We start from the raw sequence: 27,257 nt of genomic DNA, 5'->3' as shown, positions 1-27,257 counted from the left end.
TAATGACTTCAGTTTGGGGTGCTGGTAAGTAAGGCTTTTCCCCCATGGTAAGATGGTAAGCCATTTGCATGTGAGGGAGCTATCATGGCTGCAAATCTCCAGTGTCTATCACAATTCCAGACATGATAAGACTATCTGGATAAAAATCATAAGAATCTAAATGTTTGTTAGATTATTCAGTGATAATCTATGTGGGAAAACGTAGAGTGAGATTTAGGTGGGAAATTAGGTTTAGAGATATTTATTTGGGAGATAAGAATTGAATATCTGGTAGCTGAACTTCTGAAGAGATCAAACAGAGAGAGAAAGCACATCTTAAAACCAACGAGAATTTTGGAAGATCCCCCTCTATATGTCATAAAGCATTTTATGAACCTTAAAGTTGAAGCATATTGAAGTTGGAGGTTTATGAGTGAAAATAAAAGAAATGTCATTATATAAGTAAGCAACCAGCAGCCCTCAAGATGAAGGAAATGACTATGTCTTAGACAAAGTTTTGCATCCAGAAAGGTCTCCAGATAAGTGTGTGGCTTGTTCTTGTGTGACACTTGTGTTCATTTAGATGTTGGTTGAATGCTGTTTTCAAATTAAAGTTGAACTACAGATTTGTTCATGTACTTCATAGCGCTATTCTTGATGACTCTAGCAAGTTGTCATCTACTTGGTCCTCATGAACAAAAATGCAATTATTTTCATCCTCTATACCATGGCTTTTTGCAGAGATGAAGTATGTGTCAAACCACAACACCTGGTATCTACTGTTCCCCAGATTTGCCAATGCTTTTTTAGCAGGCTCAGTGCTTTCCCAAATAGCAGCATGCCGCCTCCAACCTTTTTTTGGTCTTAAAATATATGATATGTGACGTCTTTTTCATTTTTGAATCCCTAGTGATTGAGAAGATTATTTTATAAATGAGAGAATTAATAGCAGTACATATGATTAGGTAGGGACTTTATAGTTCCTTTATATTATATATTTCTTTTTATTTTAATGACAGTTTAGAAAATTAACTGGTTGAAAGCATGAGTTATTTCTGCTTAGATTTATTTATGGGGTAAACTTTATTATTTGGTTAATTTATTGAGATTGTTTAGTATTCTGTTCATGTTTAGTATTTTCAGAGCCAGAAAAGACTCCATAATTTAGTTGAATTTAAATACTCTGAGCTGATGGAAACATATTTAGCCAAAGTTAGGATAAATTAATTTTCAAATTAAGTATTTTAATAGCTGTTTGGGGTAATGGACTCAAGCTCAGTTCAGAAATACTCCTTTGAAATGTATTTTCAGAATTGGCTGGTTTATATTGAATTCATTATCAGAGAATACAGGTTATTTCTGATGTGAAAAGTTAAGTTTTTTTTGTATCTGTGCATATGGTTAGGTCATTGGTGAGGAAAAGGAAGAAAGGATTTTTATTACATTAATCTTGGGTTTCATGTAGATGATTGTACAGAAATTCCAAAATCTTAAGATCTCTAAAAACTTAAATGAGTTAATGAAAGTGTTACTTTCTAATTAGGGAAAAACTTTTAAAACATTGGCTTTATTGTAGTATTGGACAAGATTTCAAATGACCTCAGTTTTGGAATATATTTTCCTTTTCTTTCATTGGAGAAGGGTCTGAGATTATGCCTTTAATTCAGAAATAACTCATTTTAGTCTGTTTAAGAGGAAGATACCCAAACTATCTTATTTCAGTTGGCTTGCTTATATATTTTCCACAAATAGACATGCCTTTGCATGCAGAATAATACCAAGATTATTTATAAGAATCATCATAGCAGGATACATGGGTGGCTCAGTGGGTTAAGCAGCTGCCTTCGGCTTGGGTCTTAATCTCAGGGTCCTGGGATCGAGCCCCGCATTGGGCTCCCTGCTCAGCGGGAAGCCTGCTTCTCCCTCTCCTACTCCCCCTGCTTGTGTTCCCTCTCTCGTCGTGTCTCTCTCTCTCTGGCAAATAAATAAAATCTTTAAAAAAAAAAAAAAGTAACACTGATGAATCACAGACCTGTACCCCTGAAACAAATAATACAGTATATGTTAATAAAAAAAGAACCAAAAAAAAGAAATCATCATAGCATACTACTTAAAATCATGAAGACTAGATCCCGACTGCCTATTTTAAAATCCTGCTCTTGCTGCTTATTGGGCAAGTTACTTAACTTCTTTGTGTTTCCACATCTGTAAAATGAGAAGAATAATACCACCTACCTCACATGGCTGTGAGGACTATCCAAGTAGAGTAGTTAGTAGAAGAGTTCCTAGCATGTGTAAGGCTGTGCATTTGCTGATGCTGCAACCACTCTTCCTCCTCCTCTTCTAACTACTGAGAATTAACACCACTCAACTCAGACAACGGAATGAATTCAGTTCTGTGTCCAGCAGCTTTCCCTCATTGTATCTCCCAAGAGGTATTTAGTTGCCTGTGGACATAAAGTTAGAGAATTTAAAGGCCTGTCTTTTAAAAATAAGATGTTTTTTGAATGATTCCATATTTAAATTAAAAGGTAAAAATACATTCCCCATGCATATTGGGGAAAAATACCTCTGAGCACTGAAGCTGCTTACTTGCGATAATTATTTGATAGTTATTTCCCTTGTGAACATTTCTTAACTATTAGGGTAGAGATTAATCCATATTTATTTATAGAACTAATTCTAGTTCTGGTATTTTAGTTTTATGTATGTCTCCAAATAGGATTTTAAGCCTGCGTTTGGCCAGTTTTTATTTTGAGATCTCTTTCAATATGCTTTTGATGCTCCTTGGCTCCCACTATCACTTTTCAAAATTATTTTAATCTAATGGAGTATTTAAAAAAAAAAAGATAAACTTGCTCATATAACTTACATACACTTCAGGAGTATTTCTCTAGTCAGAGTTTTTAACTAGTGCTTGGCGGTGTGTGTGTGTGTGTGTGTGTGTGCGCACATGCGTGCACACACATGTATGTAGTATCTGGGTGTATTTTCATTGATTCATATTTGAATAATATTTTGAAACATTTCATGTATGAAGGTTGGGAATGTCTGAAATATCTTAAATCATGGAACGTAACAAAGTTTGTGAGAAAGGTCTTCTATAGTCAGTGTTTCATAGAATTAGCTTTTTATTTTATTTTATTATGTTAATCACCATACATTACATCATTAGTTTTTGATGTAGTGTTCCATGATTCATCGTTTGCATATAACACCCAGTGCTCCATTCAGTACGTGCCCTCCTTAATACCCGTCACCAGGCTTACCCATCCCCAACCCATCTCCCCTCTAAAACCCTCAGTTTGTTTCTCAGAGTCCATAGTCTCTCCTGGTTCGTCTCCCTCTCTGATTTCCCCCCCTTCATTTTTCCCTTCCTACTATCTTCTTCTTTTTTTTAACATATAATGTATTATTTGTTTCAGAGGTACAGGTCTGTGATTCAACAGTCTTACACAATTCACAGATGTGAATTGTAGAATTAGCTTCTTTAAGTCACTTTAGTGTTCCTGATTGAGCACACCTAATGTAAATCCCTTTATACTGTAAGACAGCATACCTAAGACACTAGAAGTCACACTTTTAGGATTGTTTTTATTATTTACTTGAAACAAATCCTCTTTCTACATTATAGACTTCTTTTCCATGTTAGAGCCCCTCTTTAGGTGGCATGCTCTGGCTAGTGTAAATATACCAGTTCCCAGGATGCTGTGTGTGTGTGTGTGTGGTGTACACACTTAGTAAATTATACATGTTTGTACATATATATATGACTGTTCTGAGACTCAGATTTATATGTACTGATTCCCTAATGAATACCTTTTCCCTGAAATACCTCTTCTTCCCCACTTTTCAAGACTCAACTTTGTTTCACCTCCTCTGTGAAGCCTCAGTGGGTTCCCTCAACTTCCCACTATACTTTGTTCTTCACCAGAGTTCCTATGGTGTTATTGAGGATGTGACTTGATATAGGCTAGAGAATATGGACTTTGGTCACAGTTATTTTTATTGTAAAATGTGGGTATTGAATCCTAGGTCACATGCTTTGTACACGAATTTATTAAATAATACAAGCAGCTAGTCAGTGTTAAACATATGGTAAATATTCAATAGATGGTAGCTGTTATTATAATTATTTTACTTATTTATATTTGTCTCGCCTTTGTGAGCTTCTTTAAATCAGGTAGTGTGGCATATGATTTTTAATGTCCTCAGTTCCTGGCATATAGGTGATTCATGGATGAATTAACAGAATATATATATACCATGTAAGAAGTATCACGATTATAAATCAGACCTTCATCATCTGCTAGCAATTACTTGGATTATATTTGCTTTGACTCCCAGTTTCCATATTTTTCCAGTGTTTAAAGGAGTCTTTGATCCTTGTAAACAAGAATCAACTTAATATATCATTTGTCATTCTCAAGAAATAGTATTTTGATTTTCTGGTATTATTTAGTCATGAGAGAAACATATGGTTAAGCAAGCCATTTGATGGTCTACTAATTTGCTCATCCTTGAGAAATACTAATTGGTAATGTATTTATTATGACAGCTTGCTATCTGTGGTGGGCCAGATTATGAGCTACGTAGGGTAATGATTGTGATGTCTGAATGCACACACTGGATTGATGAGTTCAGCTGGACAAAACTATTGTTCAGTAAGGCATTCGGCAACCCATAAGACATTCATTAAAAATATCAAATAAATCCTCTTTTTCTGTATCATTATATCAAAATGTCAGTAAAACAAATCTATTAAGCTCTTTGATCCATCCTTCAGATTCTATTTTAAAATCCGCCTATGTTAAAATTCCTCTGGGTTCAGATATTTGAAGAGATTGAACATAAAAAGTACCCTAAAAATATCTCGTTTGATATTTTCTAATTATTGTTAAATATTTTGAGATTGCAAATTTCATTTAAATGTCAGCTGTAATTAAATGTGTGCCATTTGTTTTTCCACTCAGGTTTTGCAGTTTGATGGAATGTTTTCCCCTACAATTTAATAAATATTTGTTTTATTTCACATGAATTAATTCAAAATTGGATAAGAGCAACATATTGTAATCAACTATTGTTGTGATGGACTAGAAAATAAATTTACTCCCTAAGCAAACTGTTTACTATGCATTTGAATGGAATTTATCTTGCTTAGTATTGGCAAGTTAAACATAGAAGGCAATAATTAATAGGAAAGCCAAATATGTAATCTGCATACTGAATAAGGCAACTTATTTTTCTTGACTATGTCATAGATCTTTAGTGTATAAAATTTGTATAATTACCCCGTAATATATATGCCTCGCTATGTGCAGACAACACTCACTGAAGTGAAATAGTAGAGGAGTTCTTAGGCTTGTGTGAATTATGCATTTTTAATTGGTATCAACTGTGTGTTGATCATGATTTTATTTTCAGTTGTTTTCAAAACTGAAAGCTTGCTTTTTAATGTATAAATCACACAACCACATTATACTTGCATAAAATGCTAGGAAGTGAACTGGCACCCTATTATTTCATTTCTCCCACCAGCCCCTTAGAAACTCCACAGAGATTTTTAGTATGTTTAGCATGATGGTTAAAAACACAGCCCAATAGAAAAGATTGAGAGAAAGTTGTCAGTGTTCTTCATATGGGAATGCAAACGTGTGTGGCCAAGTTACTTTTGGCAGAATGTAGTGTTATATGCCGTAGTTTCCTGTGAGAGTACAAATCGCACATGCTCATATTTGTGTTGTAATCTAAATCACATAAATTAGACATATGAAGACAAAATTTAATCATCTTGTTAGTCCTTTGCAATACGAATCAGATTTTTGACTGTGCAGTCCCGATAAAATGGCAATTACACTTGAATATGAGCATAGCATAAATTACTTTTCAAACCATTGTATTGAGCACAATATATGTAAAAGAAATGCTTAATTCATTTGCTATGGTTACTTTCTTTTAAAGGTTTATTTGTTCTCTGTCTGCATAGAATGATGCGGTGTAATGGTAGCTGAAAACAGATTAAAAGAGTAATTAATTTCCACGTCAGTGTGCTTTTGCTTTACCTCCTCCCTCTGAAAATGGGCTGTTTATTCAGTGAACTCTGTTCTTAAATGTTTGCTCAAGCTTCGGGGCGTACCTTACTCCAAGTGAGACCTTAATTCTTAAAGTTTGCTCTTTGCTAATAGTGAAAAATTCCTGGGTGGAAGCATAATTTCAGAGAAACGTAAAGCTGGAAATAGGGAAGAACATTTTTATAAAGGAGAATTTTCAATTGATTTCTGTGTAACTAATTGAATTCCATAGGGATTATTATTGAATTTTTGGTTATTTAGGACCTGAAATCCCGTCTCTTATTTCTGTTAGCATCATTGAATTCTCTTAGTGGAGGAATTGGAGACACTGTACTGTGAGAGCCCAGGGGGGTCATCCTGTCGTCTGTCCCAGGACCTTCCTGTAAAAAACACACAACCCGGGTTGACAGTAGTCTTGAGGAAGTGTAACTTGGATTCAAGTAGGTCATTGTTTGTTCCTAGTTCTCAGGAATGTTTTAGTGGAAATAGGAGTTTGGGTGCTTGACTATAAATGTAAGGAGTAGGGTTGGGACTGACATTTGTTGAATAACTAATATGTGCCAGAGTGTGTGGTGAGTACATTATACCTTCTCCTTTTCAATGTTCATAGTTGCCTCCCCCCAACGAGATTTTATTTATTTAGTTGAGAGAGCACGCACGCGAGCACAAGCAGGGGGTGGGAGGAGGGAGAAGCAGACTCCCCACTGAGCAGGGAGCCCACTGGACCTGGGGCTCCATCCCAGGACCCTAGGATCATGACCTGTGCCAAGGGCAGATGCTTAACTGACTGAGCCACCCATGTGTCCCATGATACAATATTAATAAATGAGGAACAAGGGCACGCAAAAGTTAAACCGCTTGCCTTAAGTCACATTATTGCCAAGTGTTAATGCTGGTGTTCATTCTGTTTGGTATTCATGTACAGATCTTTTCCCAACATGAGAAAGCACAGTCTTTCCCAGATGGAGCGGACCATCTCGTTAATTCATGTGAGATCCTGAAATTGTGGGTATAGAAGAGTTCTTGGTGTTTGTATATCATCACCTGAATTGCCTGATGAGTCAAAGAAAAGGGGTGGAACTTTGTGCCTGAGTTTTTGTCTCAAGGAAGGGAGGTAGTGCTAGAAAGTAGGTGTGTATGTAATTATAAAATATATCCAGGAAATAATCTACCTTGAAGGTTTTTGTATTTTCTTTTTTAATTCATCAGGTCTTTGCTATGATGGTCTTGTGTTAATAAATTTAATGGAAATTGGATTACTTATTATAAAGATACTGCTTTCTCTGTGGACTCTACCTACCCTAGTTGAAGTGATAGAATTCTGTTAAAACTTTGAGAATTCATGAGATATAAAGAATAATGATCACTCTTTAATTACAAATCATGAAAATTATATGTATTTCATATGTAGACATTACTTAGAATGTAGAACCATATTCCCAAAATGGAAAATAACGAACTGTCTTTTCCTATTTGTGGTGAGAGGCGTCTATAAAATTGGATATTCGTATAGACCTAAATTGCTGACTACTTATGGCCTATGTTAAAAAAGAGTATCTGAAGACTAGTTTGCTTCTCTATAGAAAATGATGTTTGTGCCACGGAAATCCGTGTATCTTTTCTCAGCAGTAAGACGTCTCATGCTGTATAAGTTCAGAAGAGATACGGTAGGTGTCACCTGTCACCTAGCAACAGGCTCACTGCTTTGTGTCTTCAGCGTCTCTTTTCATTTTAAGTCAAAATAGCTATGAAAATATAGCACTTAGATATGCATTTATCTCCAGAAATATTTAGATTAACCTTCAAATATTTTTAGTTCCCAAGATAACTCACTGCGACAGATAAAACAGAAATAACTTTAAATGAAAAAAGACAACTTATAGATCAAAAACCTTGATGCATAGCAAGGCCAAGATGGCTCTGTTATATAATATTGACGACTTAAATTCACAAAGCCTGCCTGTCGGGTTCCCTAATCGGCTTTAAAAGTTATATGAATATGTATGTAAACGTTTATTACCTGATTTTTTTTTATCAGCCCTTGAAAACACAGGATCACAACTAATGAAGCAGTGATTTGTGAAACTGAATCTAGAAGACAGAATTCCAAATGGAATTGCTGTACAATTACCAGAATTCAATTTACTTGAAACAGAGCAACTAAATTACCTTTGGGCAGAGAGTGGAATACCCTGACTAGTCAGGTGTCTATAAACACCTCTAAAAGGTGTTTCTCTTTCTCTGTTTAAAGACACATAAAAGGGATTTTCAGAGGAACTAGTAACAAGTGTACTTATGGGTCCTGAAGTACGGTGAATGTATTAAACACTCACCTTTAAAGATGGAAAGATGGAGAGCATAATGGATCATTTAAAATGTGATGAAGAGCCAGCAGCTTGTTACTACAGGGTAATGATGTAGTGCCCTGAAGTGTAACTCCTTCTTCATTAAGGTGGGTAGCAGCCACATGCATTCTGGCCAAGGTCAGTTCTCTTGTCCAGGGTACTAGGAGATGTTATGGGAGAAAACAAGAGTTAGAAAGGAACAGAATTTAGAAGATGATTGATTCTCTATTGCTACAATTTCTCCAGACTCACCGTTTAAACAGGAGTATTTACTAATGGTTCTAGGCATCAATATTTTTGTTTAAAAATCAATCTAAACTTCTTTCCAAAATGTAATATTTTGTGCTTTTTCTTATTTCTCACATTTTGTGTGTATGTGTGTGTGTGTTGAAATAGGTGACCAACCCTTTGCTTTTTCTTTACCTGACAATTGAGAATCATTTTTGGAGCCAGGAAAGTAAGCATCAAAACCATGTACGATGAATTTTTGATGAGGACAGTGGCCTTTAAAACTTCTGTGCTTTGAGAAAATTTACTGGATAATTTTACAAACCTATTTGGCAGACTTAAGCAATCTTTTAATTAGGAAATTGATGAGATATTAACTGTTGCTGGAAATGTGCCATTTTCCTATTTTATATCATGGCTTGACTTTGATGGGGATTTGGGGAACAACACAAAGGCCCCTTAGCATGAATAAAGTAGAGATTTGTCTATTTTGTGGCCTCAATTTTGGGAAACCCTGTTGTTTTCTTGCTTAATATCTGGACCACTGATTAAATGAGAATTCCTATGTGAATGACAGCACAGATTGCTGCATAGACATGACTTCAGTTAGGGTAGGTGGGGTAGATAGAACAAGTTATTTCTGTTACCACTGATTCTGTGGAGAAGGAAATTGGGACTCAGAGAGGTTGAATGAATTGTTTCAGGTCCAATGGCCAATGGGAGACAGAGGCGAGATGAGGGATCGGTCTTCTCAGCTCTAAACTGTGTCTTCATTTGCGTTACTTAAAATATGAGGTGCTGGAGGGGAGCTGCAGAACAAGAGATGAGCTTGCACACTCTTTGAGGAGCGTGAATTGAATGGAAAACAAAAGTTAGCATTATACCAGGCTCTTGTCAGGCGTAAAACATACAGAGGTATACATTGAAGTTGTAGGTGGTTGCAGAGATAAACCACAAAGAACCATGTTCAGATGTGGAGCTCTAAGGAGTTTTACAAGGACCCTGACATTATCTAACTAGTTACCTTGGGTACGAAATTAATCTCTGATCATCATTGTCAAATGGATCTTAAAATAGTTCATGTACTCAAGTCACAGAACTGCTTTCAGTACAAATTACATCACTAGGCTACTTTGTAAGTCCCCAAATGGTGTCAAAATGTGGGATATTGTGTTAGGTATTGTTCACATAATTTAATGTTTTAGTCAGCAGATTAATTTTATCTAAAAATACAAATTCAATAATGGAGGCCCTAGTTACTTGGATAAGAAAAATCTGCATGATGGATAGAAACATGAGTTTATTTTGTTTTTCTTCTGTTTGTCATTACTAGCTTCATTTACTCATTTGACAAACATTTATTGATTCCCCTGAAATGTGTGAGGTAATGTGCCGTGTTTCGGGAAATAAAGAAGCACTATGTTAGCAGTGCTTCCTTTTCTGTGGGGAGTATAAATTGGTGTAGGATGTTTAAAAAGATATTTTGAAAAACCAGGAAAAAAGTTCCTATTATTTTGATCCGGTGATTATACTTCTATAACTATATTCTAAGGCAGTAATTAAAGGTGCAGACTTAGAGCAGCTAAGTATAGTACATGAGGGTGCCCGGCTGGGGGGTGAATGGTGGTGAAAATCTACCGCGGGCTCTGCTTGCTAGGCCCTCCCTCCTTATTGGAGCCTCTCTGTGTCTGCCCAGAGAGGGTGTCCTTTCTACCTGCACAAAGGCATCATCCAGGCTAGCAGAGGCCCCGGCATATACAAGATTTACATAGAAGGATGTTTAAGTGTTATCATGGTAGCACAAAATCGTAAACTATTAGACAAAAATTAGGGAGTAAATGTATCCCTACAGTAGAGGGTTATGAATTTTGGATTAAGCATTAGGAAGTTGAAATTCATGTGAAAATGACCAGGATATATCAAAGTGTGGGGGGGGGGAAAAACCTTACAGAATTGGAATGTAAGATTGAAGCCAGTTTTTGACGTACCTAGTACATTCTGCTAGGTTGGAACTGATCGATTTAGATATATTTTGAAGGCTAGAAAGGACAAGACGTGTTTGGTAAGAACATGGTGTTTTAGATGACTTTTTAATTCTTTCAAGGGATACCATATTATGGTTTCCCATTTACATTACATATAATGTAAAATAGAATAATTACACTCTGAATTTCCAGGAAGTTTTCTAGTTTGCCACTGTAATATTAAAATATTATTAAAATGTTTTTTTTTAAGATTTTATATTTATTCATTTGAGAGAGAGAGACAGAGAGAGCATGAGGAAGGGAGAGAGGCAGAGGGAGAAACTAACTCCCTGCTGAGCTGGGAGCCCAATGTGGGGCTTGATCCTAGGACCCTGGGATCACGACATGAACTGAAGGCAGACGCTTAACCATCTGAGCCACCTAGGTACCCCAAAATATTATTAAAATGTTACAGGGGCGCCTGGGTGGCTCAGATGGTTAAGCGTCTGCCTTCGGCTCAGGTCATGATCCCAGGATCCTGGGATCAAGTCCCGCATCGGGCTCCCTGCTAGGCGGGGAGCCTGCTTCTTCCTCTGCCTCTGCCTCTCTCTCTCTCTCTCTCTGACTCTCATGAATAAAAAATAAATAAATAAATAAATAAATAAAAATGTTACATTTATATTGCTTTTCTAGTAGCATTTCTAGTAGTAAAGACTATAGTATATATTAGATGCATTTTGAGACATAAATGTATGTATTTTTATATATAAATATTATATATATGTGGAGAGGAAGAAAGGAGGGGGCAAAGGGGAAGAGAGAGAGAGAGAGGAGAAATTGGTTAATTGATTAAAACTGGAACAAAATTAAAGGCCAGTCCCCCTGCCCATGGAACTTGTGAGTTGTGCTCGGTTTCATTTATGGCCCTATGAGCGAGTGAACCCTTTTTCTGTTCAAACGTGTGGAGATACATGCAGAGGAAACTCGTCCCGATGCTGCAGTGGTGAGCCTCCAGCACGAGCCACCCACACAGAGAGGGTGCTGCTAAGAACGCCAAGGCATGTCCCCTCTTGAGTGTAATTCCGAATGAAAAAACAAAATCAATTATGCCTACTAAGCTGGCTTAACTGAATGCCAAAGAAAATTTGCCTCATGAAAAGGGAATTCTGAAGCAAGTTGCATAATGCTGAATGAAAATAAACAGGAGGACTTTCAAACGGTTTATTGTAATCAGAACTCTCTAATCCAGCAATATTTAATTATATTTGGTGAGATCCAAATGGTCCTGGGGATATGGCAGCTTTTGAGAAGTGGCATGTATCAGATTAATTTTTTGAAAGTTACTTGGGGGTGGGGGGTGCCTGGGTGGCTCAGTCGGTTAAGCATCCTACTGGACTCTTGGTTTATTGAGGCTCAGGTCATGATCTCAAGGTCGTGAGATTGAGTCCCAGGTGGTGGGCTCTGCGCTCAGCGAGGAGTCTGCTTGGGGATTCTCTCCCTCTGCTCCCCCCACCCCGCACGTGCTCTCTCTTTCTCTGTCTCTCAAATAAATAAATCTTTAAAAAATATATAAAAAGTTACTTGGGTATTGATCAACATGGAGGCACCGAAAAGTATTCATATTAATTATGCTGCATATTTGTATCAGATGTAAAGAGGTAAAAAAAAAAAGATAATTTCCTCTGGAAAACAGCATTACTTTAAAAATCCCTTGGTTGCTAAGAATAAGGGAGCCAAGTGCTCCAGTAGGAATATTTGTGACTTTTATATATTAAATTTACTTTTAAACCAATTTCTGCCATTTATCCTCCCCTTTGTCTCTCTGGTCTTTTTCTTCCCTCCCTCGACTCTCTTTATCCAGATCTTCATTATCTTGTGCTCAGGAGCTGTCCTAGTTGGAGATCATACTTCTGTTCCCTCATTTCTCCACTTTGCCCTTTAGTGGCTGGTAAAGAGCAAGCAAAAAACAAATAACTAATGAAAAAAATATTCTTTGGCTGTTGTGTTTATTATGTCATTCTACTAATCAAGAGCCTGAAGAATTGCAGAATTAAGTTGTTCACCCCCAATGGAAGAATGTCATCAACATGGGGAACTTTTTCTCATTATTTGTTTTTGTGTGTGTTTCTTGCAGGATCAATGTGACTCTAGAGACAAATGGATGAATGAATATCCATATGAAGAGGAAAACAATAAAGGTCGGTTAGTCAAATTTTATAACTAGAGTGAAAAATCTTAGGTTGAACATTACTTTGGGGCTGTTATTCTCATTAGAGCACTTATATGTCTGAGTATGGGACAGAGGTCAATACTTTGATACATACATCTATCTGTAAAGTGTAATTTTTAAATTTTAAACCTTAAATATGAAGAGATTTATAAGGAAGGAACCCTTTTTTGTGCAAGTTTAGCTGTCATCAGTTTCTAGAACTTAAGCTGGAATTAAAGAATCAGTTTGTTGATGAATATTGAGAACTGGAAGACCACTGGATGCAGCTGATCACTGGGACAGAGAAAAACAAAAGAAGCCAGATTTTGTGTACATATGTGTTAGTTCCTAGTCATAATCCTGACACCAGCAGCACTTGGCACAGGGTTGCTGTCATATGCTGTCTTCTTTGCTCCAGCTGTGTCATCTTTCCTCAGAGGAGCGGGATGACTATGAAGGGGTTTTCACTTTGGTTTTTCACGGACAGGTACCCCTCTAAATTAGAGGGGACAAAAAATCTTGTGAATTTCAACAGTAATCAAATGCTGGCTATCACTTTATGTGTGGCAGTTATTTATTTCAGCTTTTCTCCTACTCTGTACTGGTTATGATATAAAAAGGCGCCTGGGTGGCTGTTGTTAAGCATCTGCCTTCGGCTCAGTTCGTGATCCCAGGGTCCTGCTCCGCTGGAAGCCTGCTTCTCCCTCTCCCACTCCCCCTGCTTGTGTTCCTGCTCTGGCTATGTCTCTCTCTGTCAAATAAATAAATATTTTTTAAAAAATCATAAGCAATACAAAGAGAATTACAATATGTTAAACTATCTCTTTCCTAAGATTTTTCACACTTTGCAGGTCTGGTCAGCAGATATGTGCCTCATAACCCTTGTGTAGCTGCGTACCACCTGCTGTTTCGTATTTTCCTTCCCACACTGCTCCTGCTACTGTCAAGTAAATGTACATCATGCTGTGTCTTTTTCTGCCAGCCTACCTTCACAGTTGCTTACAGATGACTTTCCAGGTTATATCTTTCATTTAACATTGCCTTCTTCCCTCATCATTGCTAAAATTGCTCCTTTCTAATATTTGTATCTGGAAGATTTTCAGACCTCTAGAGGGAGTATTGATTCACACATGAAACAAGGGAGACTTGGGGGTGTATGGTAATGTTCTTTCTCTTGACCCCAGTATTGCCTATGTGGGAAAATTTGCTTTGTGAAAATTAATTGTACTGTGTATTTTTTTTTTTTAAGATCGTATTTATTTATTTGAGAGAGAAAGAAAGCATCTGAGAAAGAAAGAGAGAGAGCATGCAGGAGTGTGGGGAGGGGCAGAGGGAGAAATAGACACCCCGCTGAGCAGGGAGCCTGATGCAGTACTCAATTCCAGGATCCTGGGATCATGCCCCGAGCTGAAGGCAGACACTTAACCGACTGAGCCACCCAGGCACCCCTATACTGTGTATTTTTATGTGGATCAATGACGTGCTATTAAACTGGCTTTGGGTGGTGGGGCGGGGAGGTCCAATCTGTAATGCTTGTCAATTCCCATGGTGTAAATACTCTCATCATGGTTTGTTTCAGCGATTTAACACCTAGCTTGCAGGGATCCTTAAAATTTAACAATTGGCACTCATGAGCTGGGGATGAGCTAGCACCAGCACAGCACTGATAATTTCATTCATAAAGTGAAGTTAAACGGTATTATGGACTCCCTAAGGCAAAGGTAATAAATTTAAATTTTCCTGGCTCATCCCTATGTAAATATGGAAACCTTCACTCATTATCATGCAAAATATGTTTAGCCCTTATATATGATGTTGGTATTATTACTTTATGTTTTCATTCAGTTGTTATTAAAATTTTTATGTTTGATTGGATCAGTATTAACTTTGTGAGTTTATTTATTTTGACAGTGTCATTGTTCTGTAACTAATTTTATGACAACTGAAGATAATGGCAAAGAGAATCATTGTGTTGCTACTTACCCCGAGGAAAAACTCTGAAAATATTATCTTGATTGACTATAATATATGTGATTCATTCTAAATGATTGTGCCCCCTAGCTTATAGAAGTCTCAGAAGTCTGTGTGGAGGAAGGAGCAGTGACTATTTCACTTAATGTGTTTGGCCTGAAGAATTATTTTTATCTTATTGCTGTTTTTCATATTTTGGTCTGTATTTTCAGCTACAGATGCCTTAGAACAGAGAATACATTGGTGCTTCTTTTTAAGCCCGCTCGAATCAGATGCTGTTAGTTTTAACAATGCTGATTCAGGGAGAAAATTGCAGAGCTTGAAAATTTATCTTTTCTATATTTTAAGTGTATTGACAAGGTCACTATTAAGATGAAGTTTTAAAATGTCAGCAGTGGAAGCAACATTCCCACTGTCTACATAATTGAAAAGACATTTGAATATGGCTTTTAAAACTATTTAGTATGTTTCCAGTTTGCCACTGGTGATAAAATCTTGCCAAGAGCCACAGAATATCATGCTGTGCCTTTCTGCTTAGGTTCGAATATTTAAATGGCCTAAATAGCATTTGCAGAATTCCTTTTGTGGCCACACCAAGAGTCTCACTTCTGGGATCTGTCTTCATCTTCTCTTTGAAAAGAGCTATATTTGCATTAAGTCCTTTCCTTTAGTCAAGTTTTAAGTTCTTTTATTCAATTTCATTGCACTTGATTTTGTCCCTTTACGTTCTGCCATTAGAAAACATCAAATAAATTCAGAAAAGAGTCCATCCTCTATTATTTTCTCTTCCCAAATATTGGCATAAAATATGGCATATATGCTCTCGAATGTATTTCACCAGTTGCTGTCCTTGTGAATGAAGTGGCTTGTTTGGGGACCTGGCTCCCCAAACCTGGCTTTGCTCCATCTGTTTTCCAGCCGCTTCAGGGTATGTTTACCAAGTGCTTCTCAGCTGCTGGTTTAGAGCAGGTGTCCAAAACGTATGCATGCATATACATTAGCCCGGCTTATCAGAGTTCACATTAAAACTTCTGCTCTGGGACTACCTCTGATGAACAGCTGCTTAAACCATCTAGCATCAGCAGTGGATGACTTTTACTTCTTGTAGTTGGAAACCATAAGGACAACAGCAGGCTTTGCTGAAAAAAATCTTTAATTTCCAAAAAAAGAGTTTATAGCATAGTGATGGGCATATATAGTGTGGTTGCTTTAAAGTTCTTTTCCATGAAGTTCCAAGGCTCTTTCCTCACACAGGATAGAAAGAATCGCAGCAACCTAGCCTTTCTTCCATTTTGAACTGGGTAGGCATAGTTGCTCGGAAAACCCCAGGGTAATGTAAGTAAAACGTGGTCAGCGCTGGGCTACTGTGCATTTATGTAGAGTAGTTGCTTGGATGGTAAACATGGACTAGAACAAACAAACAACCCCAGAAAAACAAGTCTTGGCTCTGTAATGATCTGTCTGTATGATCATGGACCAGTGACTTCTTTTCTGAATTTTAATTTTCTCAACTGCATACTGGAACTAATAACACCTGTCCTACCTATTTCAAGAGTTGTTTTTGGGGAAGGGAAGTATGACATATTCGTGAAAATGATTTAAAGCACAGAACTCTAAATGTGAGCGTGGTACTGATACTATTATTTTTATAGCTTAAGGGAGAGGTTCATGACTTTGTTGTATGACTTCATGTCATAAAGTCAACCGTTGTCAGAATTGGAAGCACCCTGACAGATCACAAACTCTAACATGTGCTTCGTGTATGACAACTTTCTAGAAGAGTTGGTTGGTTACATCAGCCTTACATTAAGTGCTCTTTGGAATTTCCTACTGTGTGGCACAATTCATCCTATTGTCAGGCATATATAATTATATTATAAGTTCATCCTCGTATTGAGCCAAATCAGTAGATTTGATAATGATGGAAACTAGTAGGTATATCATATATTTATTAAAATATCATCCTGAATTAGGTCACTCTCCCATCAAGTCATTTCACCTTTGGGTGTCTAATTTCTCTTATCTGGGAAATGAGAACAAAATGATATACAGGGATCTGAGAAATATGCAATTATTAAAGTAGAATAATGGCTTTATTATTTGAAAAGATGATGTATTGCTCATTTTTAAAACATTAAAGCATGCACCATCACCACCCCGTCTCACAACTTTTAACATTTGGTGAACATTATTTACAACATCTCTGTGTGTGAATATACAAGTAAATAGAGATGGTTTTACAGAAAATATCATATTTATACTTTGTATTTCTAATGAGTTATTTTTCATTTTGCTTCCAATATATAATGGAAGAAATAGAAAGTGAACTTAAACTGAAGGAATTTATTAATTTCAAATTAATGTCCTTTTAACCAGTGTGATGCTACTTCTTGACAAACAAAAAGACTCTTAAATAAACTGGTGTTTGCCAGAGGGAAGGTGTCTGGGAGGATGGGTGAAATAGATGAAGGGCATTAAGAGGTACAAATTTTCAGTGATAAAATACGTAAGTCCCAGAGATGAAAAGTATAGCATAGAGAATATAGTCAGTAATATTCTAATAACATTGTATAGTGACAAATGGTGACTCTGCTTTTTGTGGTGAGCAATGAGTCAAGAAGGAATTGTCAAATCACTGTGTGGTATGCCTGAAACTAATATAACATTGTATATCAACTATACTTCAATTAAAAAAAAAGACTTAAGTGGAAAAAAAAATCCTTTGAGTTCTGGTAACTTTTTGTTTTAACAAATTTAACTTCAAAATAGCATCTTTTGAGTTTTTGCTACGGAAGATGGGAAAATTGGTGACATTTCTTTCTGAATACCTTTTCCCTCTTCTTGTTTTACCATCAAGATTAAGGTTATTGCCAGTGATTTCTTTATTATTTGTGATTATGAACCATAATTATCAAAGCTTTAGTTTGATATCAAAGTTTAGTCTTAATTCTTATTTTTGTGAGAAATATGGAATCACTGCTTTACTGCTCTCTGGCGTTTGGTGTCACTGTGAAGACGGAAGCAAACTGATCTACTTTTTCTTGTTTTGCTTTTTGTTCAGATGTCTGTGGACTGTTTTTAGTTTGCTAGAAAGTTCAGTAACTTCATCGATTATGTCTTGGTTTTTATGATTCTGTATCGGTTTTTCCTGGATCCTGTCATTAAACTCTGAGAAGTAGAGTCTGTATTTATGTCTTCAGATTTTTAAATCATATTTAAAGTATATTTTCTTTTTGTTTTGTTCTCTTCTTTAGTAACCCTGAAAATATATCTAATGTTTCTCCTTGGTTTTTCACATCTGTAGTCTTCATCTTTAACTTTTTGATTTCACTTATTGTGTTTTCCCATTAAGCATTTTTTCTTACTGTGTTTTCAGTCAAATTCAGCATTATTTTTCATTTCCCCAAGTGGCTTTTTAAACAGTATTTCTGTAGTATTTCAGAGCTCTGTCAGCTTATTTTCATCAGTTTCAGTTAACTTGTCTTTTAATCATTTGAACCCTTCTACTTCTTCCTTGAATATTTTTTTTTTTTTTGAAGAAAGGCCCTTTTGTTCATAATTTTTTTTTTTTTTTTTTAGTTTATGAAGCGGTATTTATGCCCAAATGCTTCATGTGTTTCCTTGGGTAATTTGTCCTCCTATGTTTGTTCCTCACTAGCCTATTCCTTACATTTCTCTTGCTATTTGCTGCTTTTTTGCACAGTTCTCTTGTGGCCTGTGGTTATTACCCATCCTTGAATGGGGCCAGTATTGGCTAGTAATTGCCAGTATTGCAGGGAGTGCTGTGGACAGGGGCACCACTGGTTTGGGTATGAGCTAGATGAGTCCAAAATCTTTGACTTGAGCTAGTTATTTGAAATACTTTCTAAGTAGAGCTGTCCTTTCCAGAGTCTTCCTCGTTTCCATTATACAGTAAAGGACTCTTGAGATAAAGGCTTCTGACTCCCTTCGCCTCTCAGGTGGACCCCCTTGATGACTGAGCTGGACTCTAAAAAATGCTGTGTCTGGACGCATGCTCTTCTACTGGCACTGTCTCTGCTTTCCCTGGGTAGACCTTTCATAACTGCGATTATTACTTTTCGGAAATTCTGTGTTTTGCTTAAGGTCTGAGGAGGTATATGTCAGCTCCCAGCGGCCTCCCAGATTTCACAGTCTTTGACAGATATGTTTTATTTGGCAGTATGGGTTTCTGACTGTGTTTGCTTCCACAGAAGATGGAGGGTTTTGTTGTTGGGTTGTTTTTTTTTTTCTTTTTCTTTTTTCTAAATTTGCTTTGAAAGCTTTCAGTGAGTTTTAAAGGAAGGGTATAAAAATTCCTGAACATTGCTGTTTTCAATAAGTAAGATTTTAGATTTATTTAAGACTACTTAAATTGAGCCTGCTGAGCCTGCTGTGGAGTTGGAGAGCTTGGCTCTGTGCTCGGGCCCCCTGGTTTTTAATTGTGGCTCTGCTAGGGCTTCCCCTGGCTTCTGTATCTCCTTGTCATGTCTGTGATGTGGAAACCAGGATGATGATGCCTACTCTATAAAAAAATTGCCGTGAAGGTTAAATGAGAAAAAATGCTAAATCATTTGCATATTGTCTGGCAGTCACTAAGTGCTCATTAAAATAGCCATTTTTATTATTTTAAGCCATGTTAATTGAGTTCAGAATGTAGTCAGTTTAGCTTTAGGAAAATTTGCTACTCAGACCAAATAGTATTTGTATATGTTTTTTTCCCTTTGACTGAAGATATGCTGGGATGTACCAGCATGCCTGGGGGTACTGGGTGTCCTACTTAATATGTCAGCTTCTGGTTTTAGGATTTGACTGAGGACTTCCAAATTTTTCCTTTGTGTTGATAAGGAATTCTTGAAGATATTGGATATGCTGTGGTAGTTGGTTCACAAATGTCAACACCTTCTCTCATATTAATCAGGGTTCTCCAGAGAAAGAGAACTGACAAAATGTATATATATCCTGTATGATATATATGATTTATTATAAGGAATGGGCTCATGTGATTATGGAGACTGAGAAGTCCTATCATCTGCCAACTACAAGCTGGAGACTCAGGAAATCCAGTGGTACAATTTTGGTCCAAGTTCAAAGACCTGAGAACCAGGGAGCTGATGGTGTAAATCCAAATCCAAGGACAGGAGAAGACTGTTGTCCCAGCTTAAGCAGGCAAGGACTGGCTCCTCCCTTCCTTCACTTTTTGTTTTATTCAGGTCCTCAACAGATTGGGTGATACCCACCCACTTTGGGGAGGGCGGTCTACTTACTGGTCTCCCAATTCGAATGCTAATCTCATCCAGACACACCCTTACAGACACACCAAGAAATAATGTTTAATGTGGGCACCCTGTGGCGCAGTGAGGTTGACACAAAATTAATCATCACACCTACCCTGCAGTGTGATGAATCCAGCAATCCTATATTTAGGATTTATTTTTTTTTAGACACAGGGCTACAAAGACAAATTAAATTTAGACCCTGACCTCAAGTCTTCATCATCTCAGGGACAGGCAAAATAAGTTACTACAATTTGGTGTGATTAATAGTATAATATATTTAATGAAACCGAAAGAGTTAGTGTGGGCCACAATATGAAATGACATTTGACCTGGGCCTTGAATGATCGTGTCATGTTGACTAGAAGAAATGGGAACAAACAGGAAAAGTTACGATCTTTTGTTTACAAAAATCTTGGTAGATACGAACCATATTTTCTTTTCTTTGGCTGAGCATTAAAGGGCTCTGCAAAATTTCCTCTTGGAGTTAATGGTAAATGTGATATTCAGTGATATCATTAAATATTTCAGCCAGAATCTATTGAAGCTCATTTATGTGTCCAAATGATTTTCTCTCTCCTTCCCCTCCCTCTCTCTCTTGCTCACATGCTTTCATGCTTTCTCTGCCTTGCTCACACATTTTCTCTGTACATTTGATTATAGTGGTTCTTCCGCTAAGCTTTATGTCCTTCTATTTAGAGTACATTATCAAAGTCATTTATATAATATATTTTACCAGAAAATTTCAAGAGTGGTCATAAAAATGATATGAGCATCTTTTAAACATGACCATTTTAGTTAAGCAGTGTTGATTTAATGAGACTATTATAGTATTAAAGCAACATAGTAATTGATTATTAGAAACATGTATGGAAGTATAATATCTATATGGTTAATTTTATATTATTAACACCTGTACACTAAAAAAAATAATAATAATAATAACCTCCTTTCCCTCTCCCAAGCTGATGTTAGCTAAGAATTAATTTCCTACTGTTCTCTAAAGGGACTTTTAATAAAATCATGAATAATTATTGACTCAACAATGAGTGGAGTTCTTTATCTTATACATAATCTAGTCCTTCAGCATACCTTGCAGCCTAATGGAAGTAGGACTCACAAATATTCCAAGTGAACGATGAGTTGATTATTAACATTTGACATGCTTTGTTTTTCAGTACTAGTTTTGGTACCAAATTCTGTATCAGTCATGGTTTGACGAGAGAAGTGGAACCATGGGAATGGTAGAGAATATGGGATTTATGATCAGGATTTGACCTCATCCAGTTGTAGGAGCTAGTTAAGCAAGTTACGAATGGCTGTTGGCTTCCGTATATTTGGTGTTAGGCCTGAAGTCAGCAGGGCGGGAAGGAAGGATGAGCAGGAAGTTCCGTGGAGCAATGGCACACTGGAAACTGCGAGGATGAGCCGATCTCCACACACATTCTTCGCTGCTGGCAAGCTTCCAGTTTTGGGGATGCTGAGGACTGGAGGAGAAACTGGCACCCCAGTTTGCTTTAAACACATCATGGCCTGGGAATCGGATGAGCTGCTGGGGAGGTCCTGTGGGAGCTGCAGGCAAGGGGGTGGACTTGTCCCTGCCTCAGCCAGGTGCACCAGCTCACCGGTGGTGACAGTGTATGTGAGCTGTGCCTGCGTCTGGGGCTCTGCATTGACCTTTGAGTGTGAAACAGATGTGACCACTGTCTCACTTGTTCCTTCCGCATCTTTCCAGAATGTCCCGAATCACCCAGGGACTGAGGGATTATGTGGGGAAGCCAGTGCTGGGAGATGCACATTGAGCTCAGCGAAGTTGGGACAGTACCTAGCCACTGATCCCACATTGCTGGCTCTCTCCCTTCTCACCTGCAGCTCTTCTTCCTCACCCTGCCCTCCACCTGAGTACTGCCGATCGTATACCTTTTGAGCTCTGCACTCTTATCTTGATCCTACTGGTCCTGTCTGAGGACCTGCCGCCCTGCCCGTGAGACTCAGCCTTGTCTTGGAGATGAAGGCCCGCACAGACAAGACTCCTCTGCTCTGGAAAACCACCTGCCTGGGCCCACTGTTCTCCAGGTCTGCTCCTCTGTTGAGAAATTGCAGGATCATTTGTGGCCTTGTGTGGTCCTTGACACAGTTGTTGGTATCCCTGGCGGCGGAGACTCTACTAGACCTTGACCGTCCTTCCATAATGCCATACATTGATTGGGCTCAGGCTAGGGCCACGTTGGCTGCAGGGAGCTGCATTGAGAACACAGGAAAGACAAAACATAGCACAAGGAAAAGGGGGATTCTGATTTGGTGGAACTGTGAGTTGCTTGACATTGGGGGCTTAGCCAAGTAGTGAAAACTGGAGCAGGATTGTGAGTGTGAGTGATCTGAAGAGTTGGTATTCAGTGTATGAATTAAAACTATCAGGTACAGCAGTAGGTTAGAGGTTAGGTGGGCAGGCAGTAGCTGGAGGTCACCAGCTCTGGGGGATGGTTAATAAGGAGGTGGGTGTTTATGCAGACTGGGGTTCATGACCCGGGAGGTGCTAATACAGGAGGGGGATCCAGTGTGGGTTGTTGAGGGCAAAGGGCTACCCCATGGCACTTCCGAAGTAGAAGCATGCTGGCTTTAGAAAGGTGGTGCCCCAGGCAGCTTCTCTGCAACACGGCTGGCATGGCAAAGTGGTGTTTATCTCACATGTCAACTCTCATATCTTGGGAGGGTTTCCTGGAGGTCGGTGTTGAGCCCTGGTACAGGACTAGCAAATCCTGAACAAGGGGACTTCCTGGGGGCAAAGATAAAGGAGCAGGTGATGAGATGAGTGAAGGCAGAGCACTAGCCTCTTACTGGATTCAGAGAGAAAAAGAAAAGCTTTTCAAAACAACCTGGCTTAAAATTCCTAGAATTTTGTCTATAACCCCAGAAAGGCTTTGACTCGAATTTGTGATTTAGAGTAAATTCAGAAGTAGAATTCTAATCAGAGAATAGGAACAATTAGATTGCTGAATAAGATCAGTTACTTGTGGAACAGACCTGTTACACATTTATGCTGTGTGTGTGTGTGTGTGTGTGTGTGTGAGAGAGAGAGAGAGAGAGAGAAAATGGGGGGTGGGGGTTGTTTCTAGTTTATGGGCAAATGCTTGCTAGATTTTTCTGAGTTTCAATAAAAAATTTTATTTTAATCATCCAATTACTTGTAAACTAATTGCAAATATAATTCCCATTCCTCAACCGTCAGGATCCTATGAATTAAGACACTTTACCTGGTTATTCCCTTCCTTGATTCCATTCTTTCCAGTGGTGACAACTTCTCCTGGGGGTTAATGTTGACAAACTGTAGATACAAAGGACACAAAACCTTATCGGTAGAATGTATCATACTGATGCTTGTGAATTCTTCTCTTCTCCATGATACACTGATCTAAAAAGGAGAAAATGGTGGAAAGATGTGGGAGTGTGTCTGCTGGCCAGATTGGTTATTTCTGTCGGTGGCAACCTTTATCAGTCTCTGGACTACTGAGGTGCTTGTGTAAGGTTGCACAGCGGTTGGTAGCAAAGCTGCATCCATCTAATCTCTGTTTTGTAACATTTATTTGTTTGTCATTTTTAAAAGTGCCACTTAAAGTGGAAGGCCCTAGTAGAGAAATGATCGTGGAGATGGCCCTTGTGAAGTGTGGGCGGAAGGGGGACTGATTACAGGTTAGAGGATGGTAAGCAGCATTTTCTTTTCAAGCAATTAAATGACAGGTTGATAGTCTAAGTTCTTCTGGTTCCATACCAGGACTTCAATGCATCTTAAATGCTCACTTGTCTAACTTGGTAGTTACTACAGCCCCACTTTACCTCTCATCTCTCCCCATAGAGTTTGAAGAAAATTGAGATAGCAGGGGCCGCCTGGGTGGCTCAGATGGTTGGGCATCTGCCTTCGACTCGGGTCATGATCTCAGGGTCCTGGGATCGAGCCCCACGTTGGGTTCCGTGCTCAGCGGGGAGCCTGCTTCTCCCTCTCCCTCTCCCCCTGCTTGTGTGCTCTTTGTGTGTCTCTCTCTCAAATGAATAAATAAAATCTTAAAAAAAAAAAAAGAAAGAAAATTGAGGTAACAGACATTCAGAGGTGGAACTGGCATGCAATTTGGCAGTTCTACGATCCACCTCTGGCCAGCTTGGTGCAAATAATCAAGGGGAGGCAAAGAGAGCGAAAAGGCTATGAGATTTCTGTGTTGCAGCTATGAGTGAGCTAGACTCCTTTCCCCCAGTTCTAATCAATTCTACAAAAGCTGCTTATTTTTTGTTCTGTCAGAAACAATGCATGTTGTCGTAACGCAAGAACTTAATTATAGTGGAAAAGTCTCTAATGCTCTCTGAGTGAGAAATTGAATCTCAGTTGTACTTTGCCTTTAACTGTGAAACTGAGATACTGCTAAAGCCCTAGCAGTTGCTCTTTCCACATGGAAACATGTTGGCTGGGTAGGAGCACAGATCAGTGGGATCATTGGGCTAGCTCCTTGTCATTCTTTTTATGTCTGCTCAGTCTCCTTAAGCAGTCCAGGATGCATGGCTGTGCTTCAAGGAGATGATGCTATATTGTTGGCATCAAGAGTAGCTCCTTTCTAGATTTTCTTCTTAAGTAATGCTGAAAATTTCAAACCTTTGTCTTAGAAATGTGGAAATTTGGAGTTGGACAGTACTATAAGAATTATCTCATTCAACTGGATAATGCATAGGAGGAAAAAGATCAATAAAAATGAAGTTACTTGCTCAAGGTTACATAGCCCATTATAGACTGGGAGGTTTGGGAGAAAGAAAGGCAACAAGGGAACGTGGTTACTTGCAATTCACAGATTTTAAAATGCAGTTTAAGCAAGTAGGTTTAACTTTTGCCTGTTTTTGAATTTAAAGCAAAATGTCTCTGGTAGGTATCTTCTTAACAAACGTTTGAATAAGTGGATGGGTGGAATGTGAATGAGAACAAAAGAAAGAGAATGAGAAAAGGAAAATGAGGATGGATTTTTCTGTTACTTTTTTCCTTCTTTGAAGAAAGCGTTAAGGAGTGTGATCATTTGTGATAGAAGAGGAAGAGGAGATCCTGAAAAATTGACAAATGGGTCACACAAAACCTGAAATATTTAATTAAGGTTGACTTTTCTAGTAAGCAGTGGTGGAGGAAAAGGTCTGGTTTACAAGACTGGAAAATGGTAAGAGAAGGATTTTCCTAATTATACTGATGTTATGGTAAAAATGCTCTGAATTTACTGCTTAGGCTATAGTTAAATATAACGTGAAAAAGTACTTCTCTGTACTAAGTATATTTATTATTATTAATCTAGCTGTGATAACACAATAATTTTATGTTGAGACATGTAGCAATATAGACTTTTTTTGGATAATGTGCTTTTTTTTTTTTTAGTTTGATTAGTTGAATGTTCTGAGGATTTCCCTTCTACCCTCTATTTCTTATGCTTTGGATAAGTTTTAATTCTTGTGTTAAAATAATTGCTTGTATTGTGTGGTGACTGTATTGTCTTAATAAAACAAATTCTAGCCAACTATGTCAATTTTTTTTAAATCAGTAATTTTGAAAATTCTTATTTATTTATTTTTTATTATGTTATGTTAATCACCATACATCACATCATTAGTTTTTGATGTAGTGTTCCATGATTCACTGTTTGCGTATAACACCCAGTGCTCCATGCAGAACGTGCCCTCCTTAATACCCGTCACCAGGCTAACCCATCCTCCCACCACCCTCCCCTCTAGAACCCTCAGTTTGTTTCTCAGAGTATCCATAGTCTCTCATGGTTTGTCTCCCCCTCCGATTTTCCTTCATTCTTCCCCTCGTGCTATCTTCTTCTTTTTTTTTTTTTTAACATATAATGTATTATTTGTTTCAGAGGTACAGGTCTGTGATTCAACAGTCTTACACAATTTACAGCGCTCACCATAGCACATACCCTCCCCAATGTCTATCACCCAGCCACCCCATCCCTCCCACCCAAAATTCTTATTTAATTAAAAGAATTTCTTTTCTAGTTGAAAAAGTAAGGGTAGAGCTTTCTTGAAGTTATTAAGTATTTGGTAGGTATAAAAGAATATATGTAATGAATATATTTTATAAGACATGTAACAAAAAGAAACCCAACTTGAGAAATAGAATGTTTCCAGTATTTTTAAAGGTTGTTTTCAGTCGTCCTGAATTTTGCATTGCAATTTCCTTTTTATCAATTATAAGTATATATTTGTGAGCTCTATATTGTTTACTTTTGCTTGTTTGGGGACATATCATATAAGTAATGCCATATGATTTATGTTACTTTGTGATGTGCTTATGTTATGCAAAGTTTTTGGTTTTGATATTCATGCATACTGGGGAGAATACGGATTTCCACAGCAGGATAGAATGGCAACTGTGGCCAAGTGGCTACCTTGGTGGAGGTGGGGCAGAGGGGCTGTCTTCTTCAACTTCCACTGTGGCCTCAAGGTATTACTTGCAAGGAAGCCCCAGTGGACACCACCGGGGCTCCCAGCTCACAGACAAAAGACATTAGTCTCTTTCCTTAGTCAACCGGGCCTTCCAAACTTGGCTTATGAGAAGCTAAAAGGCAGAAGTCCAGGAGTTATCTTCATCCCTGGCTTTCTTTCTAATATGAATGATACAAAAGCAGTGGCAATTGAAGAGTTTTGCAAATCTCCAGGTCACACCTCTGTAAGGCGGTTCGATGTGTATTTTGCATCCGCATCATATATTTGGAAGGCAGCTGTAAAAGATGCAGCCAGTAGAGATCTCCAATTGCCCACCCTGGGAGGGAGGGGAGGGTTAGCTGGTGCCTTTTTCCATCTTCTCCTGGGTCTGTCTTCTCTGTCCTCTGGACTGAAGAGAAATAATAACTGTGATTGAGACTTAGGTGGTGGCCTTTGTTACTTGGTTTCCCCAAGGTCCCAAATCATTTTGCTTTATATCTAAAGAAAATTTTAATGACTTACAAATCCCTAAGAAAATGTGTATATGCTATATATCACATATATATTCTTACATGTACACTAAAAACACTAGTATTTATTAGTTTTTACCAGATTTTAAGAGTTAGAAAAGCCTGAAAGCTTGAAATTTGAATAAAGTGATTCTTTTTGCTTCAAAAAAAAGGCTGGACCATAATTTATTCCTTCTCTAGCAGTGGGAATTTCTATTCTTTCCAGCATTTTGCTATTTCATTAATTTTTCTATT

General features: G+C 37.9%; 1 protein-coding gene across 11 annotated transcripts in view; it reads left to right on the top strand.

Annotated features, from left to right (window-relative positions):
• The window catches only part of KLF12 (KLF transcription factor 12), a 504,131-nt gene that overhangs the window by 123,053 nt on the left and 353,821 nt on the right, over nt 1-27,257 (top strand). For all 11 annotated transcript variants that reach the window (XM_081815036.1, XM_081815028.1, XM_081815035.1 and 8 more), the window contains one exon: nt 12,722-12,785. In XM_081815036.1, coding sequence (XP_081671162.1) covers nt 12,753-12,785 — 33 coding nt within the window. In that variant the 5' untranslated portion in view covers nt 12,722-12,752. The remainder of the gene's footprint in view (nt 1-12,721; nt 12,786-27,257) is intronic.

The sequence above is a fragment of the Leptonychotes weddellii genome, chromosome 3, assembly GCF_054177405.1.
Source record: "Leptonychotes weddellii isolate Sample4059 chromosome 3, ASM5417740v2, whole genome shotgun sequence".
Classification (NCBI taxonomy): Eukaryota; Metazoa; Chordata; class Mammalia; order Carnivora; family Phocidae; genus Leptonychotes; species Leptonychotes weddellii.
This window is presented reverse-complemented; position numbering and strand designations above follow the sequence as displayed.